This window comes from Puma concolor, chromosome C1 (assembly GCF_028749965.1).
Source record: "Puma concolor isolate L17-30 chromosome C1, mPumCon1.1.hap2, whole genome shotgun sequence".
NCBI lineage: Eukaryota > Metazoa > Chordata > Mammalia > Carnivora > Felidae > Puma > Puma concolor.
Window position 1 is genome coordinate 55631831 of NC_141674.1, and position 19227 is coordinate 55651057.

Sequence of the window (19227 nt, forward strand, 5' to 3'; positions counted from 1 at the left end):
CCCCAATTCAAAGGCTGCCACTGCCGCCTGCTAACTGTGCAAATTTAGACAATTTACTTGAGTTCTGAGCCTACTTTCTCATAGGTAGGTGGACGGAAACATGTGTCCTGTGGTTAATATAGGAATAAAACAATGCCTTTTGAAATATAATGGTGCTTATCACATACTAGGTTATTTGGTAAGTATTCGTTTCTTGTCTCCATCCTTCTGAGTATGACTCTGGGATCAGTTTAGTAGCCTCTAAGGGCACGTTCCCAAAGGCTGTGAAACCACCTGAATCTGGAAGTTTAATTATCCTATGCTGATACATTCAAGACACAGAACAGTATACTGAGGAGTGAAGCAAAAGGATCCCAGAACAAACTTCTCTAGGAAAACTATCTGGGGGCGCCTGGGTGGCGCAGTCGGTTAAGTGTCCGACTTCAGCCAGGTCACGATCTCGCGGTCCGTGAGTTCGAGCCCCGCGTCGGGCTCTGGGCTGATGGCTCGGAGCCTGGAGCCTGTTTCCGATTCTGTGTCTCCCTCTCTCTCTGCCCCTCCCCGTTCATGCTCTGTCTCTCTCTGTCCCAAAAATAAATAAAAAAAAAAAAAAATAAAAAAAAAAACGTTGAAGGAAAACTATCTGCTAACAAGGAACAAAGGCTTACCCCATCACACAAGAGAGAGTGAACTGCAGAAGAAAGAGGGTGTCGGCCCAACCTTCAAAATCCATTGCCTGTAATACACAAGAAAAGTATCAGATTGTAGAGCAAGCCCTCAAAATCAGCTGTCCTATTCTTTAATCAAAATCCCATGGAAAAAAATCCTATGTTGCTCCCACCACACACACATATACATTTCCCTTCATCACTCAAGGGATAGAGAGTGATGTTTAAGAATTTGACATATATGGAGCTGAACCAAAAAAGCAGTTTCAGAAGGTTTCCTCCTTTCTAAAATGTAATGTGAGGAAGGTCTTGTACTTCTCCCTGTTGGTTCAAAGAAATGGACATTTGCTTGAAGGCAGAGGCCATATCTGAGATCTGGCTAATCTGAGCAGCTCTCCCAGATAGCTAGTATGAAAGACTTTCTCAAACACTGAAACATACTTCTTTCCTACAACATGTGAAAACTCAAATACAGCGTTAGTTACACAAATTTGGCTGAGGTCTATGCAGGGTGAATTACTATTTTAAAACAGCTGATGGTAAAAGCAAGGTTTTGTTGCTGTTTTGTTTTTAAGCTAAAAGCAAAGGAGTGAAGAGAAATGAAACGGTGTAGTGATCACCTCATCTCTCAACCAAGAGGGAAGGTTTCCCTCTAAAGTACATAACGTCTCTTACAATATCAGTTTGTTAAGCAAATACGATAAACATTCCACCTTTCATCTTTCTGCCAACCCAATCAGCTTCAATTCTTGTCACTTCAACATAAATCTCATAGCTCCAAGGCTCCAGCAATACGAGGCTCTTCATTGTTTATAAAATGTAACATGCATTTTCACACTCAGGTGCCTTTGCTTAGAATGTCCTTCTCAACACTCTCCTGACTCCTGTTGACAGATCAAACTAAAATGCAAGCAGCCACTATATGGAGCCTTCCTGATAAGAACTCTCTCCTCTGCCCCAGCAGTACTTCCCTCTAGGACTCTCTTTCTCTCCAAACTGCAAGTCTTTCTACACAGTGTCTATAGCTTCCTGCAGGAGGACCCACATCACATCTACCTAAGCAAATTCCTAACACAGCAAACAGTAGACATTCAATTTGTTCAAGGTTCTTTCTTTGTTGAGGCATAATATGCAAAAAATAAAATCAACCACTTTTAAGTGGTGATCCCCTCCCAAATTTACAACCTCTGATTATAACTTATGGCGACGTCTGATCTATTGTCTGTTACTAGAGTTTTGTTCTTCAACAATTTCCTACAAATGGGATTGCACAGCATGTACTCTTATGTCTGGCTTTTCACTTGGCATAATGCTTTTGAGAATCACTTATGCTGTTGCATCATTTTTGTTACATTTATTTTTATTACTGATTAGTATTCCATCTTATGACTATACCACAATCTGTTTAGTCACCAGTCAATAAATATTTAGGTTGTTTTCATGACTTGTTATCAATAAAGCTATAATGGGCCTTTGAATACAAATCTCTGTGGACATTTTTATTTTTCTCAGGTAGATATCTAGAAAATGGGTTGGCTGGTTCTTTCAGTAAATGTATCTTTAACTTTCTAAGAAACTGATGAAATAACTATACTATCTTTACTCCCACCAGCACTCTATGAGAGTTCCTATTGCTTTACCTTCTCATCAGCACTTGGAACTGTATGAGACCACTGTACTGTAAGTAAATAGTATCTCACTATAATATTAACTTGCATTTTTCTAATAATTAACGAAGTGGAGCATATTTTTTCTCTCTAATGATTAATGAGGTTGAGCATATTTTTTTTTTAAGTTTTTTAAAAAAGATTTTAAAGTAATCTCTGTACCCAATGGTGGGCTCACACTCATAACCCCAGGATCAAGAGTCACATGCTCTACTGACTGAGCCAGTCAGGTGCCCTGACTGAGCATATTTTAATGTGTTTATTTGCCATCAGTATTGCTTCTCTGGTGAAATGTCTGTCCAAATCTCCCAAATTTATCTATTTGTCTTATTACTGAGTTGTTATTTTTCATATATTCTGGATACAAGTTCTTAATTTTTTATATATATAAAAATCACATATATATATGATTATCATATATATGACTGTGTATTTTCTAAAAAATTACATATATGATTATTATATATTATATACATGGTTGTGCAAATATATCCTCCCAGTCTGTGGCTTCCCTTTTTATTTCTTTAATGATGCCTTAAAAAACAAAATTTAATTTTGATGTAGTCTAACTTATTTTATCTTTTACAATTCTTGCTTTTTATGACTTTCCTATGAAGCTGAGATTTTCACAGAGATTTTCTCCTATATTTTCTTCAAGTTTTAAGTTTTAACTCTACATTTAAGTCTATACTAGGGCTGCTATAAATAAAGTTCCACCAATTGAGTGACTTGAACAACAGAAACTTTTGTGTCACACTCTGGAGGCTGGAAGTCAAGATCAAGGTGCCAGCAGGGATGGCTCCTTCTGAGGGCTGTGAGAGACAATCTGTTCCAGATTCAAGGCCCAGAGTTTTCCTTTTGGGAAAGTTTTTAACTAAAATTCAATTTCTTAATAGAAATAGAGTTAAATAGCCCCATTAATTAATTAAGCACCCTTAATTAATTAATTCAAGGCCTAGAGTTTTCCTTTTGGGAAGGCTAACCAAAATTCAGTTTCTTTGAGAGAAATACAGCTAAATAGCTTCTAATTATTTTAATTAAGTAGAGCTTTTTAATTATTTAGTAGAATAGGGCTATTCATGTTATCTACTTCTTCTTGAGTGAGCTTTGGTAGTTTGTCTTTTTAAAGAATTTGTTCATTTCATCTTAGTTTTTGAGTTTATGGCATAATGTTGTTCCTAATATTCCATTATACCTTTAGTATATGCAAGCTCTGTAATGATATCACTCCTTCATTCCCTATATTGATAATTTGTGCATTCTCACTTTTTGCCCTGATCAACTGGCTATGGTTGAGCAATTTTACTGAACTTTCATTGGCCTCCAGGTTTTAGGTTCACTGATTTTTCTCTATTGCTTTTCTGTTTTCTATTTCACTGATTTCTGCTCTTACCTTCCTTATATTTACTTTGGGTTTAATTTGCTCTTATTTTTTTCTAGTTTCTAAAGGGAAAGGCTTAGGCCACTGATTTTAGACCTTTCTTCTTTTCTTTTTTTTTTTTTTTTCAACGTTTTATTTTTTTATTTTTGGGACAGAGAGAGACAGAGCATGAACGGGGGAGGGGCAGAGAGAGAGGGAGACACAGAATCGGAAACAGGCTCCAGGCTCCGAGCCATCAGCCCAGAGCCCGACGCGGGGCTCGAACTCACGGACCGCGAGATCGTGACCTGGCTGAAGTCGGACGCTTAACCGACTGCGCCACCCAGGCGCCCCAACCTTTCTTCTTTTCTAATATATGCATTTAATTCTATGGATTCACCTCTAAGCACCACTTTAGCAGCATCCCATAAGTTTTCCTATGTTATGTCTTAAAAATTTTTAATGTTTATTAATTTTTGAGAGAGACAGACTGTGAGTGGCGGAAGACCAGAGAGAGAAGGAGACACAGAATCTGAAGCAGGTTCCAGGCTCCAAGCTGTCAGCACAGAGCCCAGCGCAGGGCTCGAACTCACAAACCATGAGATCATGCATGACCTGAGTTGAGGTCAGATGCTTAACCAACTGAGCCACCCAGGTGCCCCTACTATGTTGTGTTTTAATTTTCATTCAGTTTGAAATGTTTTATTTTCTTCATGATTTTTTTCTTTGATCCATGTGTTATTTAGAAGTGTTTATTTCCAAACATTTGAAGATTTTTCCATATATCTTTATGTTATTAATTTCTAGTTTAATTCTGTTCTGACCAGGGAACAGACTTTCTATGATTTCAATTATTTAAAGCTATTAATAATCATTTTATGGCTCAGAATATAGTTTAGCTTGGTATATGTTCCATGTGCACTTGAAAAGAATGTATATTCTGTTGTTTTTGAGTCGAATGTTCTGTAAATGTCAATCAGGTCAAATTAGTTGATGGTGTTGTTCAAGTGTTCTATAGCCTTAATGGCTTTCAGTTTAGTTGTTTTATCAATTACTGAAAGAGGAGTGTTAAAATCTCCAACTATAATTGTCAATAATGTACTTATCCTTTCTGTTTTATCAGTTTTTGCTTCAGATATTTTGAGGCTTTCTCATTAAGCACATTCATATGCAGGACAGTTATGTCTACTTGATATATTAACTCTTTCAGCATTATGAAATGTCCCTCTTTATGGTATAGTTTCCTTTTTATTTACTATACTTTGTGTTTACTATACTATAGTTTGTGTTGAGCTTCTTGTATGTGTAGATTTAGTTTTCATCAAATTGGGAAAGACATCTGCCATTAATTCTTCAAAAAGTTTTTCTACCCACCCTCTTCTTCAGGACTACAGTTACACATATTATAGATCTCTTGATATTACCCTGCACGTCACTAGTAATCTGTTCATTTGTTTTCCAGTCCTTTTTTTCTCCATGTGTTTCATCTTGGATAGTTTCTATTGCTATTTCTTTAATTCACTGATCTTTTCTTCTGTACTGCCTAATCTGCTGTTTAATACCTTCTACTTTATTTTTCAATTCAGGTTATTATATTTTTCCTTAAAATTTCATTTGGGTCTTTTTTTATGTACTTCTTTTCTTATCCTTTTTCTCTCCACAATCCTTTACCACCTGTTGTCCAATGTCTGAAAAACATTTTTCATATATGTTTGGTATTCTAGTAGGCTCAGGCAGAAAGGTAAATCCTGTCCCTGTTATGCCATCCTGGCTAGAAGCAAAAGACCAAATTCAATTACTGACTCGAATTATAAACCTATCTCATATGACGCCTCCACTGGGAAGCTTTGCACAAAAACCTGCATTCATATCAGGCTCCTTCTTGCCAAACTGTCAAGAACACTAAGTGCTACTTTTATCACTGACACTGCATGTATGTGACTAAGTACATGTATGTATGTGACTATTTGTATATTCATGATCATCTATCCAGACACTTTGAATGCCTTCATGGTTTATCTCTGTATCCACAGTGCTTAACAAAGTGATAGCAAATAGATGTTCCATAACTGTAAAATGATGAAGAATAAATGAAAGAAGTCATACATAGTCTCATTCTATGCACTTTCATACCTGTAAACACACCCTCCTCTCTGATGAAAAACCATTAAAACACAATAAAGTACAGGCTGGGAGGACTCAGGAGACCAGCCTCTACCAGCAAGACTATAAATTCCTTGAGAGCAGAAACTATGTCATATGTCACTTCTCCCTAGCCCCAAGCATTTAGAAGTGTTAGGTACAAATAGCTGAGGTGGATTAAACATCCATGATCTCTGGCTTAGTATCATTTTCTACTGGCAGATGAGTTAGACTTTACTTGTTAATACACCCACACATCTAAGCACCTGGGTAGCTCAGTCGGTTAAGTGTCTGACTCTTGATTTTGGCTTAGGTCATGCTCTCATGGTCTGGTCATGACATCGCCCCACATCAGGCTCTGCACTGAGCATGGAGCCTGCTTGAGATTTTCTTTCTCTTTCTTTTCTTTCTTTTTCTTTCTTTCTCTCTCTCTCTCTCTGTCTCCCCCTCTCTGCCCCTCCCCTGCTGATGCTCTCTCTCAAAAAAAAAAAAAAAAATCATGGGAAAAGAAAAACATTTAATACCCCCACATACTACTTGTACACGCTACTAGATTTAAAGTTTCAGATAAAATCTATATAATTTTAAATTTTCTTAAAATGGAAAAAGTCATTTTACTGGCCTATAACTCGTTAGTTTTTGCACCGAGTTTAGTTTCTCTTTTTTTGAAGAGAAAGGCATAACCCAGAAAACCGGCAGGTGGGCACGGAAGAAGTATCTTTGGGAGGGTTATTGGTACAGAAGCCATTGTACCTAAAAAAAGCAGCACACCAGGATTCCGAAGCCCAGTATCTTGCACCACCTCACCACTGTTTCATTATGCCAGCATTAGCTTCTGCGAGGGAAGTTAAACTGGGTGCATATTAAGGTTTCTTCCAACTCTAACATGAGTGTTAGATCAGCTTCATAAGGAGAGACTTTACTTCAAACTGAAACACATAAAAGAAATATCAGGTCTGGGGCACCTGGTTGGCTCAGTCAGTTGAGCGTCCAACTCTTGATTTCAGCTCAGGTCAAGATCCCAGGGTTGAGGAACTGAGCCCTGCATCAGGCTCCACAGTCAGCACAGAAGTTCTCTCTCTCTCATTTTCTCTCTCTCTCCCTTTGCCCCTCTTGCCCACTCGTACGTATCCTCTCTCTCTCTGAAAAGAAAAGAAAAAAAAAAAAAAAGAAAAGAAAGGAAAAGAAAAGAAGAAAGAAATCTCAGGCCTAAGAACTTTCCTCAACTCTAAATTATCCTCCTTTCCTAGATAAGCTACTCTTTTACTCCAAAGTCACTAAGAGAATAAGCTGGTGTGATGAACCATGAGGATTCCCTGAACCTTAGTTTCTGCACATATAATAAGAGAAATAACTCTACAAGGCTATCTTGTAGAGTTGTTATCAGAATTAAAGATAATTATGGATACAATGATATGAAGGAGGCCCATCTCATTCAATAAATGATGTCAGTTTTCATATGTAAACATCATTTCTATTTTTCTTTAATTAAAAAAAAAATTTAATGCTTATTTTTGAAGGAGAGAGAGACAGAACATGAGCAGGGGTGGGGCAGAGAGAGCGGGAGATACATGAATCCGAAGCAGGTTCCAGGCTCTGAGCCCAATGCGGGGCTCGAACTCACAGCCTGTGAGATCATGGCCTGAGCCTAAGTCGGATGCTTAACCAACTGAGCCACCCAGGTGCACCTTAATTTTTTTTGTCAGTGACCTAGGAGTGGAAAGAAATCAGTTATTTGGCAAAGACTTCAAATAAAACTCTCTATATACCTGAGCTCCTTCCCTCCTTTAGCTCTAAACATTTCTTCTGGTTTCATTTTGTATTTTTAAATCTACTAAGTCCCCGTCATGTGCCAGGTCCCACAGTTGGCCTGCGGGTACTGTGCTGAAGACAATTTAGTTCAGGTTTGCTAATAAATGAAGGAACAAATTGTGACAGTAAACAAATACTACCTTATATTTGTGGAGTGCTTTATAGTTTACAAAATGCTTCTGCATACCTCATGTCATTTGATCCCCAAGTAACCCTGTGAGGTAGAAAGGCCAAGCCTTCTTATCCCCAGAAGACGAGGAGTAACTTACTTTAGGTAACATAGCTAATACATGGTAGGCTCGAGTCTATACACTCAAGCCCAAATTTTTCTACACTGAGCATTACATTTTATTTGGAAAAATGCCCCAAATACATACTGTACAGTCCCCTGGGAACTTAATAACTGTATCTATAGAATATTAAAATAAATCCCATGAACATGATTCAATTTACATAGAATTCAAAAATTGAAAAACAATTCTCACAGGATTGTTTTCACTCCCCAAATACTAGGCCTGTCTCTGGAGAAAGCCACTCTACAGCAGAAGCAGCCTATTGCATTCCTCTGCTTTGCCACAGGAATGGATCTTTGGCTACAACAGAACAAGCAGCAGCCATTTGAAAGTATAGCTGTAGGATAAATATGACTCAAACACTACCCTAGTAGAATGGAGTCTACTCCCTATCATAAAGATAGCATAAAAAAACAATTGAAGCTACTGCTTATTAAGAGCTTATTATACTTCCGGGTCCAGAAATGTTAAGTAACTTTCCCCAAACCATCCAGCTACTAAGTGCCTGTTCTGTTAGTTAAGTACCAAGAAAAACCAAAGGCAAGGTAACATGTTCTGAGTTTTTTCTTCTAGATAGCTTCACATAGTTATCGTTATTGATCACTGAGCCAAAAAGTGGGCATTTAAATTCTAAATCTGCCATTAATTTTCTCTGAGTCCATCATAAAGTCATTTAACCTCTCTAAGCCTCTACCTATATTACAAATATAGACAACAGTCTGCTCCATCTGCCTCTTGTGAGAAATCAATTCAGAGAATGAAATGCAGACACTTTATACAAAATTCACATACTTCCATCACCACTGTTATCTCTCAGTGATAGATTTGCATGCATATTTTTCTTCTCCCTAAGACAGGAAATACAGAAGGCACAGTGAACATATATTTTGTTAATCAAGGATGGGGGGAGGGACATTTAAAACCAAATAAAATGTTTGCCTCCAAAGATAGCTAATAAAGAGCCACTGTGAACAAAATGACCTGCTTGGTCACTGTGTGACACAGAGCTCGATGGGCTCCCTTCCACAAGTCCTGCAATCTTCAAATGGCTGTGATTACAGACTGCACATACAAAGATGCTTATCTTTCCTTCTGTTTTGAATGAAGTCTCTGGTTCTACAGGTGCTGGTGGTACAATGTAATACCACAAGCCAATACACACCACAGGCATAAAAAGTACGTGGCATAAATCAATGGGCAAATGGGTTATACGGACCTACCATTTCTGAAAATTAGGCATTTGGTTTGGATGAGACTTTCGGTTAAATAAAAATATTTGAAAAAAAAGTTTAATAAAAAAAATGTGTTCTCTAGTTGTTTAGGTTAAGGAAATTAAGAAAGGGAGTATAGGAGTAAGATTAGGCACTAACATCACATAATCAGTAAAACCAAGTCTAGGGATACAATCAGATTTTTTTGTCTTCTTTCCCAGCTCTAATCCACTGATTCTGGCTGTCTGAACCACTACCCTGGTGAACAGTCAGAGCTATTCCTGCGCTTTAGCAAGGAAGCATCGTCAAGACTACTTGACAATGTCTACAATGAACACAGGATAACATAAGCACCAATTCATCACCCCTAACCTAATAAGAAGCATGTAATAATTTCAGTGTTCACCTGAGTCTTAGATATAACCATTCTCACTCCAAGGAAAATTTGCTAAGCAGAAATAAAATCCAAAGCATGAATGACATATTTTCTTACATGTTTTGAAACCTTATAAGCTTTGATACTCATTTACTATAAGGTCTAAAAATAAACAAATCGCTCAGTTTTAGGCTTCATGGTAAATAAGGAAAAGTTGATGAATGACACCATTGTATTTTGAAACTTCTTTCCCCAAAAATCTACTGAGAAAACAACTGAAACATGTGATCCTAGAAAGTAAACTGTTAGGGAACTGACTAAGACGGAAGATAACATCAGTAGTGCAAATGATCTCCAAGGTTCCCTCCCTACCTTGGGAAAGCCAGATAAGTTCATGGAGCCAGTGGTCCTGGGTTACCCACCCTATCCTCCGCACTACTGTAACTACTTGCCACCACTTCTGTTCCACCTCCTCCTGGCTCAGACAAGGAATTGGGACCCAGATATCTTCACTACCTTTGCTCACAAGGCTCTACCACCTACATAAAATCTACATATAACTGCAAAACCACACATTCCAGCTTATTAACAGGGTCATTTACTCTTATTTGAAAAAAGGCATATCCTCGAAGGTAACAATGGTTAATAACATTACTTTGTTTGTCAAACAACATATATGGCAAAGAGAAAGATCTAGTCATTCATAACTGAAGAATAACTGATCAACCCACTTGTTTGGTATGAGGATGCCAATGCCCAGAAAGCAGAAAGGACATGTGTATGTGGAAAGAATAATTCAGGGTTTGAGAAATCAGCCTGTATGGTCTAGAGTGACCCAGAAAAGATTAATAACTCTGGACTAAACCAACAGCCTAAAATTCTTCATTATTTAGTCAGCAAAAAGAGACACCTCCACTTTTCCTGTAAAACTCATCTGAGCCATGTAATTTTTTTTTTTTTTTTTAATTTTTTTTTTTTTTTTTTCAACGTTTATTTATTTTTAGGACAGAGAGAGACAGGGCATGAACGGGCGAGGGGCAGAGAGAGAGGGAGACACAGAATCAGAAACAGGCTCCAGGCTCTGAGCCATCAGCCCAGAGCCCGACGCGGGGCTCGAACTCACGGACCGCGAGATCGTGACCTGGCTGAAGTCGGACGCTTAACCGACTGCGCCACCCAGGCGCCCCCTGAGCCATGTAATTTTAACCAGTGGTATAATGAAGACATTATACAATGTACCAGTGCCTACAGTACCAGCCTTGTGAGATCTACAGCAAGGGGTCTGTTCCTCCTTCCCTACATGAGAACACCTAGCAGGGTGTGCTGTCAGAAAGCCAGGCTCCAGCTCCTGTGACTGTGAATCACTGGCTTTGTGCTGCAGACATTCCCTTCTGGAGGCAACAACTAACAAGTTTAAACACAGTCTATCCTAACTGACATTTTGGAAAGCAATTAGTCAACTGATACTTTATCTACCTTTATCTATGTTAACTAGATATCTTTTATTAACAGTGAGCTGGCTTTTGTAAACATCGTTTTTTAAGAAAGAGAATGTTTTAAAATTAGAAGCCATGTTTTAAAAAACCAAATGTTGACTATATTGGTTCCTTGGTTTCTGGTACAGCCAGGACTTTGAGAACCTGAATAAACTTTTTAAAAAATTACACACACACACACAAACACATTCACACACACGTTTGGTTTCTCAGAAAGCTTCCAAGGATTTGCATTATGTGCTCACTAGGTTACGTTGTTCAATTGGATCCCGCCTTTCAATTTTTATGGTAATTTAGGTTTTTTCTTCCTTGGCCTTCAATTCTTGCTTAACGACTGTGTCAGCCCTATCAACTGCTCTGTAGAACTCCTGCCTCCCTGGGGAGCTGACCTTTCAGAGCCCTCTTACTGGATTCCTGTCCTAACACAGGGAACTTTTCTTTCCTCTGCCTTCTAAGGTTAACAGTGAGATTTTGAAAAAAAAAATAATTTGGATCTGATCTTGCTTTAATTTGCATGCTGGGTCAACAGTCTGCAACCCTGAATAATGAGAACAAATTAATATGTCCCACCACCCCCAGTTATTTTAAACTTTAGGATTCATCATAGGATAGTCATTATTTATAGAAAAACTTTATCCTTTTCTTACTGTTCCTTTTATAAAATGTAATTTAAGATACATTCACATGGCTCTACAATCAAAAAAATATAAAAAGATAAATAGTGAGAAGTCTCCCTCCCATTCCTGTTCTATACTTATTCTGTTCTCACACACACACTCACACACGAATTGGTGGTTACTTTATTAGTCTTATGCATATTCTTCCAGAGTTTCATTACTTAAATAAGTGAATACAACGTATATATACTATTTTCCCTTTTTCTTATTCAAAATGTAGCATACCATATTCAGTTTTATACTGTGTTTTAACAATTTATCTTGTTGGTCTTTTCATAGAATACATACAAAGCTTCCATGCAAAATGGCTCTGGGTCAAGAAAGCCAGGAGTCCAACGGATGAGAGCAAGTTTATAAGTATTGGTATTCAGGAATCAGGGAGCAGCTGGGCTCATGCCAACCATCAGAACAGCAGCCTAGTCTCCACACTGGCATACCTTCTGCTCCTCAGAAATTCTGTCTCAGCCCAGGAAAGGGCCCTACCTAGAGAACTAACCAACTCAGTTGATACAACCTACTCAGTTTACACTTCACAAAGCAGGGTAGGGGAGCAGAAGGGCCCTGTCCAAAATCAGACAGTGGTCAAGGACAGAACTGGATGTTGCTTCTGCATTCTGCCCTAAATTCTCTCCATTCTATCCCTTATGTCATAAACTTTTAGGGACTTGTCATATCTGCAGAGTAAATTTCAAATTCTTGTATGTAGCACTTGTCCCAACTTGGAAGGGTGTGACGTGGTAGGGAAAAGCGAGAGTACTAGTAATAGTCAGGAAATCAGGATTCTAGTCCTAGGCCCTCTTTGGGCCCCAGCTTCCTCAACAGTGAAAGAAGAGGCTTGAACTGGATGCTCTCTAAGGTCTCTTCGAAGGCCTCCAATGTCTTTGACTGCCAAAGCCTGAGCATACTGAAGAGGCTGGTCCCTGCAGCTATGCCTGTGCTCATGATGTTTGTTCCACCCGGAATGTACCTTCTGTTTCTCTTCCTCCACATCTTTCAAGACCCACCTTGATTATCCTGGTAGTCATTTACTCAGAAAATGCTTCTTGTAAAGAAGCTATAGGCCCTCCTACTTCCACCTCAGCACGTAGAACCTGCTCTTACCTCCAACTAGAGGACTCCTTCGAAAGTGCCACGCAAACTGGCCTCAGTCCATTCAGTTCAATCCCTGCTCAAATGAAACTGAGAAAGATGCTTTCTCTAACCACCTTATCCCAAGCAGCACTTCCCCAATCACTCTCCTCCTTGTTCTATTTCTCCTTGTAGTTCTTATTATACAATTTATGTTTAGTTGATCTCACCCATTGCATTGCAAGCTCCTTTAAGCAGGGACAGGTCCTTTTTTTTTTTTTCTTTTTTTTTAATTTAGAACAGCATCTGAGTAAACACTCAGTAAATATTTGTTGAATGAAAGAAATATGATTACTTGTAAAAGATTAAGTAATGATAAGGCCAAGCTTCAGAAACTTCACTTCCAATATTACTCTGAAGGCATTTCTCACATTCAATAGCTTGTTCTGTGAGAAAGCCCTGCATGGAAGTCCCAAACAGGGGTAAACCTATAAGTCAGAGAGGCAGAAATGGCTCTGAGAGATGTAGCCAGACAAACAGTAAGAGATCTTTCTGGAGTCAGACAGATTCTAGTTCTGAACTCTGCCACTGTGGAACCTTAATTATGTTCTTAACCTCTATAAATCAAGTAATAACCTACCTCACAAGTATATAATGAGGATTGAGGAAAATTATTTACATGGAAGCATCCTGTCAGGTACAAGGCATCATACATTATAGGCAAAATCTTCCTAAAGGCCAGAAGTAGCCTCAAATTGTTAATATGGGAACAGCTTTATTTAAAGATAAACTGTTCCAAGGCACCTGGGTGGCTCAGCTGGTTAAGCATCTGACTTTTGATTTCATCTCAGGTCATGATCTCACACTTAGTGAGTTCAAGCCCTGCATCGGGTTCTGTGCTGATGGCACGGAGCCTTTTTGGGATATTCTCTCTCTCTCTCTCTCTCTCTCTCTGTCCTGCTCTCTCTCTTTCCCTCAAAATAAATAAACTTAGAAAAAAAATAAGCTGGTCCACAAAAAAGTGTCCACTCTTAAAAAAAAAAAAAACACGCACATAAATGAATGTCTATGTATACTGTGAAGGAAAAGCACAAGTCTAAAGATACATACTGAAAATGAACCCAACTTACTAGAAAACTCTTATCTGAAATCATGCTACATATGCCCTCTGAAATATGAAACCTTTTTGCCAGGACTTCAGATATACAGCCTACTGACTACTATAAAACTGAATCTTCCAATGCAGCAAATAAAACTGCAACCTCTTGCAGAACACTATGGGCCTCCTGGATGCATCAGGTTGTCTGTGGGTGGCTTCTGGACATTGTTTCTGCGCTGGTGAATAAAACCAAACCCCTCAACCACCTCTCCAAGTTATATCTCTAACAGCAACTCCCAGAACAGGTTAGCCTTATTTGTTGCATTTAGTGGGTAAGAAAACCAAGCCCCATCTCTTCTAAAAAGCCAATCCTGATATTCAATCCACACCAATTTCTTCCTAACCTAAATATTTATGGTATGACTGACAAGCACGCACTTCGGTGCCAGATCTTATTCCATCTCTGTAGCATGCCAGTGTCTTCTTTGTGTAGCAAGGACTAAGGCATATTTCTCACATATTCCCAATGAAGATGCTCAGACATACTCATCTGAATTGAACTTAAAATGAAATTGCAGTGACTTGTCTCATAAGCATACAAGTAATTTAGGCATAGAGTCAAACAGAATTCTTACTTCCTAAGTTTCAAATGTAATTCATAACCTACTAAGAAAACACTCACTACTCATGTCACTTATATTTTTACTTTGTTTGTAGGCAAAGCTCCATGAGGCACTTTGTCCCCAACAAGGAGACAGAATTGACCCACTTCCATTTTACATCCCAAGATGCCCCCAAAACACTTCTCCCACAGAACCTAGAACAGTTTATTGCTCTGATGTTGGCGGGTCTACTCCCCAAGACAACCGTATGGTCCTCAAAAGCAAGAAAAACACCTAATTCATCTTTTTTCCTTATCACCTGAGCCTAACACCATGAGACACACAGTAACACTTAACTATTTGAGAATGTTAAATGGAGAACATGTGAAGGAGAGAATGTTAAGAAAAAGAGCAGAGATTCTAAGACTGCCAGCCAGTGTGTCCATCTACACCCCAGTAAACATAAGAATAATATTGGGGCGCCTTGGTGGTTCATTTGGTTAAACATCCGACTTCGGCTCAGGTCATGATCTCATGGCTTGGGGTTCAAGCCCTGCGTTGGGCTCTGTGCTGACAGCTCAGAGCCTGGAGCCTGCTTCGGATTCTGTGTGTGTCTCTCTCTCTTTCTGCCCCTCTCCCACTCACACTCTTTCTCTCTCTCTCAAAAATAAACAAACATTAAAAAAAAATGTTTTTAAAGAATAATATTAATTAATAGTAAGAGTGAGAACAAACATTTATGTGAAACACAAAACGCTGATAGGGTGTGATTACAGAGCAATAAAATTCAGCTTCCATTAGTTTATCACCCTAACTTGAAAGTATTCAGGTGAACTCTGTCATTCTTAAAAAAACATTTCTTCCAAAATAAACCTTTCTTGACCTTTGCCTGGCACTTTTGTTGGAAATAACAAAAAGATTACTCAAATTCTACTCCTTTGCATAAAAAAGAAAAAAACAGTAAGATGAAATTCTAAATTTCATTCTAATATAGTTAGCAAAGCAACTTTTTTCACTATGAGTAAACATTCTCAATCATATAGAAACATTGCAAGTTGACTGTTACTGAACTTTCAAATATGCATGAATTATGTTACAACCTGGCCAATAACTTCTATTTAAATGATCATCACTCTGGAATGAATAAATATCTCCTTTGGTCAATTTTTTCAAGTAACTACAAGCTACTAGTCAAAGTCTCAAATTAATGAGAATTCCATTTTGCCAAGTCTATAGAATACCTAACCACATTAATTCTTCCAACTTTCTCATGTACAGACTGACCTCAAGATTTGGATCCATCTGTGCTGTCATGCCTGGTTACTTTACCTTACATTCTTGCCCCAAAGCTAAAGTGTAAGAGGTATTTCTGTCAAAGTCTCCTAGAGGGAGAGAGAATACTGCGGAAAGACCATGGCCTTTGGAGTTCAGGCCTGGGTTTAAATCCTAACTCTATCCACCAACAGTGTAACATCGGGCAAGTTACTTAGTCTCTCTGAGCCCTTATGTCCACATTGGTACAACAGAGATAATTCAAACTTTCTAGAACTGTTCTGGGGACTGCATTGTATTACATATGTAAAGTAACTAACACATAATAGGGACTCAATAAATGTTAGTTTCTCTTCCCACTTTTTCCACAGCCACAAAATACTTCTTCAGCACTCTTTATTAGTCAGATCACCAGCTCCATTTCCTACTTTGGAGTCATTTTTAGGCCTGCTAGCAGCCAGGTCACAGTTCATTAAAACATTTATACATGTTCAAGATGATCTATGCTGTTTTTTTAAAAGCATTCTTGATGAATAAAACAAAGGGCCTTTATAAGCTTTATAAGGTCTTCTACCTTTGACTGAAGAACAATTTTTTAATAGTCTAACTACTTTCAAAACCTTTTCTTTATTTTGGCTCCCACTGATTTGTGAGACTTGTCACCGTCATTAGAGTAAATAACCAATACATTTATTCTGAGGAAACTACTAGCCAGGGGAATCATTAAAAGAAATCTTGTTATAGAAATCTTGGCAAAATTCTAGGTTTCCATTTAGTCTGCAAAATTTTGTAAATTCTAACAAAATGGTATCAATTTTTTTCCTATGAATAGGGGTTTGTTTTAAAGAAATATTCTTGTGTGGATTTATTTTGCTACTCTACTATGGGTAGCTGTTACCACATAATGCTAAATATCTCCTAAGGAAAAAACCCAGCGTGGGATTTAAACCAGCATGACAATTGTACAACAAAACAGAGAGCTTCTTAGAAATGCCAAATATTTTGTTTAGATTTGAAGAATTCTACTAGTTTAGGATTTTTTGTTTCTCAAGGATAGTCTGCCTCTATTCTTATTTTGTAGTTTAGTAGAAATGTGAAAATTCCCTTCCTCTATCCTTCTGACACGTAAGAAGGACACTAGTTGGCATTCACTATTTTTATGTTAACAGTCAAAGCTATTTTGAGCCATTTTAGTACCATCCAATACTCATGCCAAGAAAAAAGGTTAGCATGACATTAGCAAGCTAAAAAATAAACTCTGTTTTTGGTCATTCAATAAGCACATTACTTTTTAACAACCCCACAGTGTATCTTGTGGCCACAAATAATAATAAAATTCAAGAACATAAGCCATTAAATCATAATTAGAAATTCCTACCTTTTGCGCATCTCCTGTAAAATATGCAATGGCCAGAGTGGGCAGAATCATGAACAGTGCATTGTAATAGAGCAGACCATATTTTCCCAGCTCCTAGAATAGTAAATAATTAGGTGTTTCATTTGGTTCTAGAAGACAGATATACAAAACTCCATATAGAATTCCACTACCATCACACACACACACACCCTCCCCCACAATATAGACAGCAAATCAGCCAAGTCGTTAAGTTTTGCAAACGTTAATAACCTAAGCTTTCAAAAGCAAGAAAAAAAGAAAAAAAATCAAACCTACAAGATTTTTAATTTATTTGAAATAAATCCTTTGAGTGCTTAAAACCAGGGAAATAAAAATAACTTCAACTGGCTACCACAAAACAGCAAGCAGGGGAAAGTTTATTTTGAATATACACACCACTCTCTATATAAACACAGTCCTGAAGCCCTTCCCTTTCCAGAACTGAATCAAAAGTCATCAAGTCAGTCTTGAGCTTTTAGAACCACAGCAAAATGCCATTTAAGAGAGACAGGGGGGCAGATACCGACACACATACTCACACCTAGACCAACACAGACAGACATAACTTGACAGTGAAGTATTTCTGAAAATGGATGTGTGAAATACAATGAAGATTAAGATTATTCTATCTACAACTCCCAAAAGTATGATTTGCTGTGCCCTCAGCTACTGGGCCAATACACCTTCAAACACAGGGAGCCTATGAGAACTCTGGGTCCACTTTTCATTCACACACTTCTAAGATTCAGCTGGAAGCAGTCACCTGAAGAAGCAGGCCAGAGTTTGGGGCGGGGGGGAGGAGGGTAAAGGCAAGATGGAGATGAAGTAGTGAGGATGGAGGCATGATATCTGCCTAACTTCTGTGATGAAAGATCACTGAACAATGTAAAAAGTCAAACTACCTTCTCAAAAGGAGCTTTGGAAAACTGGAAACAAATACTCAACAACAGAAAACCAGTTGATTAGATACAACCAAACAATGAAATATTATGCGACCACTAAAAATGTTAAATAATACTGATTGATAAGTAAACATGTTCATGAAACTGCACTAAGTGAAAAACAGACTAGAAAACATTATATATTATTGCTCTTTTATTTAAAATTTTACACAGTTAAACATGTGCATACACATGCAAATGCTACTCTTATCCTCCAAAACTGCGCTTCTCACTTGATGGTAGAATCAGGGGTGAGATTTATCTTTTCTTCCTCTTGCTTATCTACATTTTCTACCACTTCTATTATACTTTCTACTATTTCTAATATGTATTATTTGTGATTTCTTTAAAGTTAGAAATGTTTTAAACTCAATAGTTGCATTCAGGTCTGAAATGCAGCACTAAATCTTAAGGTCACGTGACTCATGCTCAAAGGACCATGATTTAAGCATTCCTGAAATTACAGGTAATAAAACTTCTGATTTATTAACAGCATCTCAGTGTGGCCATACTGCCTCTCAGATAAACCATATAACTGATTTCTATGGCCACCAAAAGCATCAATGAAAAGATGTGCCTCATTTCTAAGGCAGAAAAAAAAAAAAAAAAGCCATAGAACAAACAACTTTTAACAACAGATACCCAGTCAGCCAGAGACATGAGTGTGACCTGGTAAGTAAGGATGCCACACACACACACGCACACCCTATCCAGATAACGGACAAATACCAAATTCTTTTTAATTGTCTTGAATATCTTCTTCCCTGCCTTCTTAAACATAGTACATTGACTAAAATTCAATTGAGGGCATCATCATAAACATGCATTACTGTATTGGGTCCTTATATGATGTTGTGATTTCCTTAATGCTGTTTAATCACCCTGTTTTTGAGTACTTCTATCTTTTATAGTTTTCCTGTTTCTTTCTTTTGTTGTTAGCTGACCTTTTATACCACTGCCTCTCTGCCTCTAACTAGAATTCCATCTTCTAGTATGTTGCTCCCAATCCATGAGGTACAAAAAGCAGATCAATATGCTTAAAAGTTCTAATACAAATGAGTCCTAAGTCATTTTTAAGGGAGGAAATGAAGGACTCTCATGGGAATGAAACAGCAGAAACTCTCTTTGCTTTTGTCCAGGTTCTAGAATATACTCTAGATTGTGCTGT

At 37.9% G+C, this 19227-nt stretch overlaps 1 protein-coding gene across 1 annotated transcript in view; it reads right to left on the reverse strand.

Moving 5' to 3' along the window:
• The window catches only part of SLC35D1 (solute carrier family 35 member D1), a 51281-nt gene that overhangs the window by 23434 nt on the left and 8620 nt on the right, over positions 1 to 19227 (reverse strand). The window contains exons 8-9 of the mRNA XM_086717244.1: positions 17101 to 17193; positions 648 to 715 (exon numbers count right to left, since the gene is read on the reverse strand). Of these exons, the coding sequence (XP_086573370.1) occupies positions 648 to 715; positions 17101 to 17193 (161 nt within the window). The remainder of the gene's footprint in view (positions 1 to 647; positions 716 to 17100; positions 17194 to 19227) is intronic.